The sequence below is a fragment of the Saccostrea echinata genome, unplaced genomic scaffold (genome assembly GCF_033153115.1).
Source record: "Saccostrea echinata isolate AGI-Se365-2 ecotype Australia unplaced genomic scaffold, CSIRO_AGI_Sech_v1 ptg000001l, whole genome shotgun sequence".
Lineage (NCBI taxonomy): Eukaryota > Metazoa > Mollusca > Bivalvia > Ostreida > Ostreidae > Saccostrea > Saccostrea echinata.
Window position 1 is genome coordinate 38421924 of NW_026889750.1, and position 10992 is coordinate 38432915.

At 33.1% G+C, this 10992-nt stretch overlaps 1 protein-coding gene across 5 annotated transcripts; it reads left to right on the forward strand.

The window, feature by feature from the left end:
• The first annotated feature begins 3385 nt into the window (after window positions 1-3385).
• Window positions 3386-10575, forward strand: LOC133191174 (protein phosphatase 1 regulatory subunit 3B-like). 5 transcript variants are annotated; one of them, XM_061326906.1, is made up of 2 exons: window positions 3386-3482; window positions 8101-10575. In XM_061326906.1, exons 1-2 carry the CDS (start codon window positions 3401-3403, stop codon window positions 9102-9104), a joined length of 1086 nt encoding a protein of 361 aa, XP_061182890.1. In that variant the 5' UTR covers window positions 3386-3400; the 3' UTR covers window positions 9105-10575. The 5 variants fall into 5 exon arrangements, with proteins under 5 accessions (XP_061182890.1, XP_061182907.1, XP_061182898.1 ...); XM_061326923.1 differs by lacking the exon at window positions 3386-3482 and adding an exon at window positions 3941-3996; XM_061326914.1 differs by lacking the exon at window positions 3386-3482 and adding an exon at window positions 4583-4675.
• Window positions 10576-10992: the final 417 nt, after the last annotated feature.

The following is a 10992-nucleotide window of genomic DNA, read 5'->3' on the forward strand; positions in this document are numbered from 1 at the left end:
TTGCATAGATTTTGGATCCAGGTGATATACATTACCAGAGTGTTTGTTGAGTGAGACTTTGCCTTACTAGTAGATAACATTTATAGGAGTGAGCTTTGTATTCTTTGATTAGGTATGTTTTTTCTTTGCTCAGGATATATATACCATCAGTGCCAACTACCATACATTTTATATAATAGATGTAGCTGTTGTTCAACTGAATATGATAAAACTGTGGATGAAAATAATTTGATTTTTGTACCTTTGAATGTATTGAATTAATTTGTAAAAGCTGTTATGATACAATGTTTGATATTTTATAAAAGTTTTTAACATATGCAATCAATAAATGTATCAACATTTTTATTTTATTATAATTTTTACCCTGCAAACTTCTTAAAAACAGAATAGTAATGATCCATTTAACTGATCCTAGGTTAGTGTCACATTGTACTGGTATATCATGTATACTGAACTGTAAATAAGAAACATCTAAATAGGTAAAATCACAGCATGAATCATTGGATTATGTAAGAAGTGCACTATCTTGTGCTTTGGTATGGTATTAATAATAAATGTTAAACTATCATTTTTTTTCAAATTAACAAAGGATATGCTTGAGTGACTGTATTTTGACTAGCAGTAAAAATAAAATGATTTTTAAGCATTTGAATTATTTTGATTCATGGTCTCTGCAAGTTTAATGATAGCAAATATGTATATTGAACATGGCATCCACATATTGCTATACTGGATGGGGCATAACTTTTACTGAATCTTAATCACAACCTTGAAATTTTATGTAGTACATGTACTCTTGGTTTCAACTGGTCAAATGTATTCTTAAATCAGAAAGAATTTAAACAAATATAGGCATAGGTCAGAACTTCATCAATTAGTTGGAAAGCGAATGCACTCAGTGACTATATGGTTTAAAAGAAGCTGGGTATAAATAGCAGGAAAAACTACTTGATGTCCACTGTGAACTTTGTGTCCTCAACAAAACAATATGGAGTATACTATACTTGGTCTAAAGAATAATCTGTGTCTGCATTCACTTTTAGGTTAAACTGTTTTGGGCATTGAGAGTTTGTTTGTTGTTTAACGTCCCTCTGGAGAATTTTTTACTCATATGGAGATGCCAACACTTGCCGATGGAGAGCTGCAAATGACCTATGCTCGGCACTCAGGGCCAATGGGCAGTGAGGGATCTTTTTCATGCCAGCATCTACTGCGACACTGGACCTCTGTTTGTATGAAGGACCAGTCTCTACGTCCCACAGTGGGATTCAAACATGTGACAAAAGGATCAACTAACTCCACGACTCTAGAGCATAGGCTCTTTCCACTGCACCACGTGGGCGACAGCATTGAGAGTTAAATGTGGATATCAGAACAAGCTACTCTGGGCTTATACTCTCTATATATTGATTGATTGTATGTTGTTTAACATTCCTCTCAAGATTTTTTCACTCATATGGAGACACCACCACATGCCGGTGGAGATCTGCAAATTTTGTCCTATACTCGGCACCTACGGCCATTGAGCATCGAGGGATTTTTTTCGTGCCAGCACCTACTGCGACACAGGACCTCGATTTATATGGTCTCATCTGAAGGACCGGTCTCCCCATCCCACAGTGGGATTTGAACCTGCGACGTAAGGATCAACTCCTTACTTCGCTACTCTAGAGCAGACACTCTAACCACTGCGCCACTGGGGCAACTACTCTCTATTTAAGTCACTTGTGCAATGACTTTAGTTTAATTCAAAGTTTTGTACTGATCATGTTGAGTCACATTAGCACAAATATCTTTCTGCTGACCTTGACTAATGACCATCCGCAACTATTCTGGTTGGAAACAATATGTTAATTAATGCATAATAAGTGAAATTACTATGAAAGAAAAATGGTCTACTTAAACCACAAGTTATATTTATAAAAAATATACACTGGTCTCCTTAAGTCATATGAGAGAAACATAAAATATTAAGGAGACCATTTTTTTCATATATTTTTAGGAGGCATTTATTATGAAAAAATAAAGCAAGAGTCGACTAAATGGTGTTCTATAGATCTTTGATCTGGTATTTCTTTTTCGAAAAAAGCAAATTTAAAAAATCTGTATATTGTCTCCTTAAGCCATATATAATGGTCTGGTCTCCCTAGTCCTTAAATCAGAGTTATATATATATATATATATATATATATATATATATATATATATACACACACACACACACATGTACTTGTATATATATATGCGGTCACATGTCCACGTGTATCTGGTAGTATGTAATGATAAAGATGAGGTACCATCAGTGTTCAGAGAAAGAGAGAGATGCGAAATTGTTTGTTTTGGAATATTTTTGACAAATACTTTAATTTGTGGAATCATCATTGTTCGTGGAGAACCAATGTTCGTGGATTTCATGGGTCACCTTTATACCCACGAATTTACATCTCCACGGACGATAAGGTTGTCATCTTAACAGTACAATGAATCTATTTTCCAGTAAAATTTTGGTCAATTGTCTTATGGCTCCCACTAATTTAAATGACCCCATTGTAGTAAAAGATTTTTAATAATTTTATTTATTGCTTTATTGTTTTAAGAAATTTGCAGCCATGCATCTATTATACAAATGCTGTGTATATGCTGGTATATTTAAGAGAGTGTGTATAGATTTATTTAAGGACATATAATACTCAGAAAAATATGTTATAGAAATTTATAAAACAACTTGAACAGGGTTTGTTAATGTATTACAAGGTTTCCCTGTCAAACCAGTCTTATTTTGTCACTCTCCCAAAATCTTGACCCTTAATTTAAATCTATACTTGACCCTTAATTAAATCTATACATGTACTGAAATTCATTTCAAAAGCATGAAAAAAAAATGCATGAAAATATAATTTTACCGTAAATTTAACATGAACACATTAATTTTAAGCTTAAAAAATACGAGAAGAAGCTATGATACTTATAGATTTCTGGTATCCCATGACCTTAAGTTGCAGCATGCATTAATAAATGAAAAGTTCTATACACTGTTCGATCACTGCCCTATCTTGTGCTATTTAAAGTCATCTCTGTATCCTGCATACAAGCATTCCTTTTATTATCTTTAAATATAATAATTTTGCACACTAGCTATAACTTTCGTATTTATAGCTTTCAGGCAGTGATCGTAGGGCTAAGGAAACAATTCTCCCCCGTCATGTATAGCATTACAATAAACCTGTGAGTGGTGTATGCATGGTAGGCGCGTGGCTTGCCCTCTCTTTGTACCATAGTCGAAGGTTTTATTAAAATTGTATATCAGCTGTTTTGATATGGTAAAAGCGTGGTTTATTTATTATGGCTTCAGGGCCTGTTATGTTAAGGTCAGAAAATCAGACACTTATTGAAATTGGTGATGGCCCAGTTATTTAAGAAAATTCTTCTTGTCTGCCAAGGCTACCTAGAAGGAAACTTTTACTCGATCTGCGAATGTTTAGGTAATTATGTATAAAGTACTTTACTTGATAGTTATTGCTACCACTAACTGTAATATTCCTTTAAAACATCAACAATTCGTTGTTTTTTTTTAATAAAAAAAAATATATTCTCACTGGTGATGCCATCTTATACTGGAATGATTGTGATGTGTGTATACGTGAATGATTTATATATTGCGATCAATACACTAGCTAAAATATGAAGTTCTGTAGAGGCAGCAAAGGAAACATATATAGGCCTATATTATGTGTGTAAGTCCTATGAGGAAGAAAAAAGTCATATTAATAATATTACAAATATTTGACGTGTATGGTTTTCTTCCTTGTATATAATTTTACTAAGCCACAATGTCGTCATGTCAAAACATTGTGCTTCAATAATGTTTATCATTATACTCGCAAGGAAATCAGTAACGAATTCATGTGAACTGTGCTCACTCTATAAATAAGGGATTCAAAGCTTCTAGCAGCTAGGGTGATATCAGTGACATTGTGCGGGTACAAAAATGGAGAAGTAAGTATATATATGGCCATGGTTAGGATATTGATTCACTTCTAATTTTGTTGTTAAAAATGGTGTTTAAAGAGGAAAAGTTACTGTTTGTTGTAGGACCTAGATCTATACACTGCTATAGCTTGCTTGAGTTTTTAGCCGACATTTAATTTTTTTTTTCATCTTCCTGTTTCAAATTTGATTGTGTCAGCATTTAAGTGAAATAAATTGTGTGGGCTGTGTTTGTAATATTCCTCATAAGTTCCTCTAGATGTTACAAAAATATATTGGAACCATCTATCTAGATATAATAATTTTGAAATTTTCAGATTTCTGGCAAGTTAAAAAAAAAATTTCATATCTTGCAAAGAGCAATTTTAGTGAAAGAAATTAAAAAAAACTGTTAATGAAAGAATATTGATTCACAAGTAATATATTGACATGTATGTCATTGTGGTATACTGTACATGTAGTGATGTTCTACAGCATTCAATGTCATTTCACGTGCGATCAGCCGGCAGACCAGCCGACTTTCCTGGGTGTTGATTGGTCGATATTAATAAGCGGCAGCTGAACACGTGAACATAAATCGTCCTTGACATTGTCAACAATGTCGGGGCTCGGTGAAATACACATGTACTGTGATATTCAGTGGGATGACTCAGAATAAGTACATGTAATTCATACAGAATCGAATAAGGTAATTGTCTTTATGTCTGTTGTTCATGGGGTGGTTATAGTCTTTCGTATTCATTGTGGACTTTTGTTAGTGGAAGTGGTTACATGCAGTTTCCTCCCCGGTGTATTCAAAATTATTGATCAAGCAATTGGGGAAAAAAACTTTATTCATAGTTTTCTCGAGTGGAAACAATTTCGTTTTTGTTTTTGTTTTAATTTTAATGCAAATCAGGAGTGCTTTACAGGTATGTTATATGCGCAATTGCATAAATTATGATCATAAAACAGGTTCCAGCCTGGATATCGATATTTTTAGCCTAGTATCTCTGAGCTGCCGGTAAATTACCGGCAAGCAAAAACTGTAATTTTGTGTTTTACGCGCCTTGGGTTTACAATTTTAAACTCGATTTTGTGTATAGTTGTAATTTTTTGAAGTACATTTTATCTCATTTAAGATGTATGGTTTCGTCATTGATTGAAAGTTTTCATCGTTTATTTTTTTTTTCCCAGAAAAATATTGACTACAAGAAACGTAATCTTTGATGTACACGATTAGAAATGTTAGAAATGTTATTACATTTGAAGAAATAAGCAGATCATTGTAGTGGTGGTGATTAAACGAAATAGCATTGATTTATATGACTGCATGTTTGTTAATAAAATAATAAATAAATAAACGTACAACACACTTTCATTATGACTTGCAGGATAAGTAATATGCTGATCATTTGCTTTGTCATCTAATTATGGCTTTCATGTACTCAAAATTAATAATAGTTAAAAATAATTAATATGATTAAGTATTTTAATCTGATCAGCTTAAGAGTTTTATTTCTGTCTCACCTTAAATAACCAAGGTTAAACCAGCCATACCCTGAGGATTAGCACTCAATTATTACCAAATTGAGCTGTTACATTCAATTACATTATTTTTTTCATCTTTGAGCCCTCTACATTCAGACACAGTGGTTGCATGTTTATCTATTTGTTAGCTGTTGTCTGGGAATGCCTGGAGCATAGTTTGGTCAGAAATATATTTGTTCCCTGTAACTTGCTCTAAAAAATCAGGTTGCTTATTAGGCCTATACAGTCAAACATCAATATCTCAAACTCAATGGGACCAAGGAAAAAAGAGATCTCGGAAGGTTCAAGATATTAAGGTTAAAATACAATAAGAAACAGTGCTTGGGAGTTTCAAATCACTTTGACATATCTATGGTATTATATACAAGGTACTGAAGTTCAAGTTGTATGCATATATACTTGCAGCTAAGACACAAGGAGTCTAAAATATCATTCACTGTGATATGACCCCCTAAATGCAACCTTGAACTTCTTCAATATTCCTAAGTTTAATGATACATGGGATAATTTTTCCATTTCAAAAAAAAAAAAAAAAAAAAAGACTGATAAAGCACATGTATATTTGTAACATCTTTACATTTATTCTCACAAATTCTTGATATTCTGATGGCTGATAATTCTTTTGTTTGCGTGTTCAGACTTTTACCTGTGGCCACTGTACGCTACACTGACCTTGATCATAAATCTGACCATGGAGTGCAGGTTTTGCATCTGTATTCTGTACCTGTGTGGAATATTTCACTGGAAAAAAAAGTGAAGACTGCATTCAGATATTACTTATCAGAGTAATACTAGTGCCTACTCAATCACTGAAGGTCTACAAGCAATTGATGTGATGGCACCTCCATTGCTAAATGTTGCAGAGGACATTTGCACCTTACAGTATCATACTTTCACCTGATTTTCCTTTACAAATGTAACATATCAGACATACTTGTTTCATCAAGTTTATCTAAAGAAATCAACAAAGATTCATAAACAAGAGTGTTTATTATTTGTGACAGATAGTTGGATGAGAATCAACATCTGTTTGGAAACCGTTGGACTTTCTGAGTATCAAATAAACATGATGAATAGATAGTGTATCTTATATATAAAGTGCATGGGTTTTGTTTTCCCCTAACCTTTGTTGGTTCCCCTAGTTTTGAGAAATCATCATGTCTAGCAACTATATGTGGTGGTGTGTAAATGGAATGTGAACACACAGGACTTTCTTGTAATTCATCAGTAGGTACATATTTGTTCTTTGAATGTGATGTAATTTTATGATGGCATATCTGAGAATTGACGAATTTACTTGTGGTCATGATTTTTTTAAACATTCTGGTAATGCTGATTTAAAATACAGTCAAACCTTGTTATCTCTAACTCAATGGGACTGAAAAAAAAATCGAGATATTTGAAGATTCAAGATATCCAGGGTAAAATAGTTAAAGAATAGGGGGCTGGGACTTCCAAATCACTTCAACATATCTATGAATGGTATTTGAGATATCAGTGTTCGAGATATCAAAGTTCAACTGTATATTTGAAATATTTTGTGTATATATATATTTCTATACATAATTACACATTTTTGGATTGATATTAATATTGTGAATTCTTGCACGTATCATCTAAACCTCCCTTTCAAAGATGACACAGGGTTGGTATATAACATGTTGTAAGCATTTTTATTCATATCCGTAAATTAGATCAGTTAATCATAGTGAAGCTGAGGGGTCAGCTTATTTGATCAGGAAAAGGAAATACTTGAATCGGTGTAAGCTGATGTCAATGTGATTGAGGCATCAGCATAAATACCCTCTTTTCTGATTAAAAAAAAAAAAAAAAAGAATTTAAAAAAAAAATGATCATATGTACATAATGAATGAGAACAACAGAATTAAATGAAATGAGTGGAATTGTAAATTTTTATTTATTTTTTTTTTAAAAATTTTTTCCCACAAGGCTATACTTTTTAAAAAATGATACTTGTAATAATGAGGAGTGTTTTCCCTTAGAACCAGCCACTGGCCAAATTAACCACTTCAATTGAAAAAAATGCCACTTAGAAATAAAAAATTTAAAAAATAATTGTTGTAAGATTTTGTTCATAGACCTTAACCATTAGCCTGTTACAATCGATCTCTAACCCTTTACTTTTAAATAATGGGAAAACACTGAATGAGCAATACTGCGCAGTTTGCTTGCCCCTGTTGTCTGGTTTATTTATACAACAAAAATAGATTAGCGTGACCTTGCTGACTAGCATATTTTAAATTGTTTATCAGATGTTTTGCGCTCTTACATTGTTGGTGTCAGCAAATTGTTGTCATTTCATTAAAAGGAATTGAGGGATACAGTTGGTATAAAAAAGATAAAAATGGGGAGCATTGAGTGAGTCATGGAGTCATCATATGGTCATGTACAATTATCTCTGTTTATTTGGATTATAGCTTTAAAAAAAATGAAAGACTGTTGAGACAGTTTATAAATTTGAAGCTGTTCAGTGTTTTATTTAATATTGATGAGTAATTCCTTTGTTAATGAATTTTTTACAAATTTCAGATATTTTTGATAACAGGTGTTTTTTTTCTTCAGATTTCCAAATGCTAAGAACACTGTCCCACAGTTTTACACTTCAAGAAACAATGCCTGTGGATTATACAACTTATCTTCTGTCAACAAGCCCACCTGCTTCCATGCTGGAGCAGTTATTATCAAGTCACTGTGACAAGATACCTACACATGACTTGAATAGAAATGTGTTTTCGTTCTCGGAAACAGCAGCTGAGGTCAAACTAATGGAGAATGAAATGGAAAAGAAACCACCCAAGTCGATAATTCAGCGCTGTAACAGTTATGAAGAAGAAGAAGTTGAATCTTCTTCAGGGTGTTCATCCGGGCGCGAGTCTCCTACTCCTCCTTCACCAAAGGGGAAAAAAAGAGTTTCGTTTGCAGACAATCGAGGATTTGCTCTCGCAACTGTTAAAATCATGACAGAACCTTCAGATGTACCTCCAAGACTCAGACCTGAAATTCTGGAGTCAATAACTCAGGGGGCTACAGCTGGGGTTTGTTCTGGACCTCCCCTTATTCTAGATTTCAAACAACCAGCCTCTGACTATCTTTCCTTCAGAGACAAATTGGAGAAATATTGTGTTTCTTTGGAAAATGTCATAATTCGAGACTATACAGTCCTTGGAACTGTTAAAGTTAAAAATCTATCTTTTGAAAAGAAAGTGATTCTGCGATGCACTTTTGATTCTTGGGAGACACACATGGATGTAGAATCTAACTATGTGCCATATTCTGAGACTAACAGTATGTATGATACATTTTCTTTCGAATTTGAAGTGCCTACAAACTTCGACCAGCAGAAAAAGATGGAATTTGCCGTCTGCTTCGAGGCAGATGGAAAGCAGTTATGGGATAACAATGAAGGGAAAAATTACAAAATTTTTTCAGCAGATGCCAAAGCTTCTCCTCAAGAGGATGCAAAACCTGTCAAACCTGTGGAAGATATCTCCAAACTAAGAAATGTGGAGTCATGGACACAGTTTGCTCCATGGAACAAAGTAGACACATCTCTTCCATATTGGTAGCATTTTTCACGATCCTTCTTGAATTGCTGTGGTGATCAAACCCACAGGTCTAAGAACAAGGCTCTAACAACCAAGAATTTCTGATGAAGTTCCCCTTCACAGAAGTTTAGTCAGGTCTGTGAATCTAGAAAAAAACATGGGTGTCATTGAATGGACAAAAAATTCATCCATCAGACTAGTGTCTACCCAAGGTTGTGCTGGCTGTGATGTGATAAACAGTTGCCAATGTCAGTGTTTAACACAGGCATGAGACTGTACATTATGTGTACAAATGTAGAAATCATGTATATGTATAATCTATAAATACATGCATATGAGATACATTTTGTAATATAAGTTCATGTGTCACTCGAGTGTTTTTCATCTTGTTTGAAATCAGTTGATGAGGAATGTTATTAATTACTAGTAATGTAATTACTGAATACTGGCATACAGTCTAATTTCCTGTAAATTTATTGTTTAAGATCTCTTATTGACTTCAATATGTGAATATTGGAAGAATCTATATTGATTTCAGTGGATTTTTCAAATGTGAATGAATGTACAAGTCGACACAAACGAATGATGTTGATCTTATGGGTGTCCTCATAATGCTACACAAGTCATATCTGCACACAAATTTAATATTTAAGAAAAACTGAAGAAAAATCATATTGAAGTCGATACAATTTTTAAAAATATTTTTAAAGTAATATTAAGTAATTGCAGTGCAATTTTTTATATACTATTACTTGTGCATGTAATTTTTACATCACATATATATATATACTTGTAACTGTATGTTCACTGTATGTCTATGCACAGAGTGCACGTTATACTATGGTTTCATCAAGGGAACAGGTACTCCTTATCTCTGAAGAATAGGGCAACAGATAATATAACCCTGTCTCCTCATCATTCAGCATTCACACACCATGGGCATTATCAGTCTGACGTTACCCCTGCATAACCAACATAAAGAAAGATAACTCTTACTCTTTCCACGGTAGACTTGTATATGTCATAATAATAATATTTACAAGGTGGTACACAACCATCTGCAGGTTATGTAGGTTAGTTATTCTTTGTTGCTTTTATTGTTTTGTTATCAATATTATTTTTTGTTGTAAATTTTGTGTCACAGCTTTAACAATCAAATCATTACAGATTGATTTTCAGTACTAACTACTTGCTTTCTGTGTCATAGTTTAAGTATATATGTATTACTGTATTATCATTTTCAATCCTTGTTGTTTAATATCTATAACAATGTACATCATTCAATTTGAAATTTTATGATGAAAAAATTCATTTTCTTGATTTAGCTTATTCAAACATGTCCAATACATGAATCATTTCTGGAGGAATTAAGCTTAATTTGTATAGAATTTGCATAGAATCTCCTTCTGTTGCAAAGTTCTTTGTAATAAGAATGTACTGATTGATGATTGAAGCACTGATGTCCTAACACTATTGAAGAATTTAAACCTTATCAATGAGACAATTGTTCTGAATTTGTAATGATGAACAAGACTAATAAGTTACAGTTCAATTCTTAGATTTAAACAGGATTTTTTTTGCAATTGAAAAGGAACATATAATGATTTCTGTTCCATTTTGTATGTTCAGTATTACGCTATTTTTAAGGTAATGACATTTTCATGGGGGGGGGGGGGGGTGAGTGGAAGTAAGGTTACATTTCCTATTCTTAATTGTTTTTTGCTTTAAACAAAACCTTGTTACTGTGATAAGATAATGGACAGCCTGATGCCCTTTGTAAATAGCTTTACTTTTGTAAACCAACATGGTAGACAAACTTTTCTGTCTACTGTGGTATATATATCCTGTTGTTGGGTGCTAAATACATATTAATTAACCTGTTTATAAATATCTACATGTATACTATTAA

Bases quoted from the DNA above. Each gene is read 5' to 3' on its own strand.
- LOC133191174 (XM_061326898.1), top strand. From the start codon at position 4,688: ATGTCTGTTGTTCATGGGGTGGTTATAGTCTTTCGTATTCATTGTGGA. The intron at 4,899-8,100 runs GTATGTTATATG...TTTTTTCTTCAG, and splicing joins AAATCAGGAGTGCTTTACAG to ATTTCCAAATGCTAAGAACA.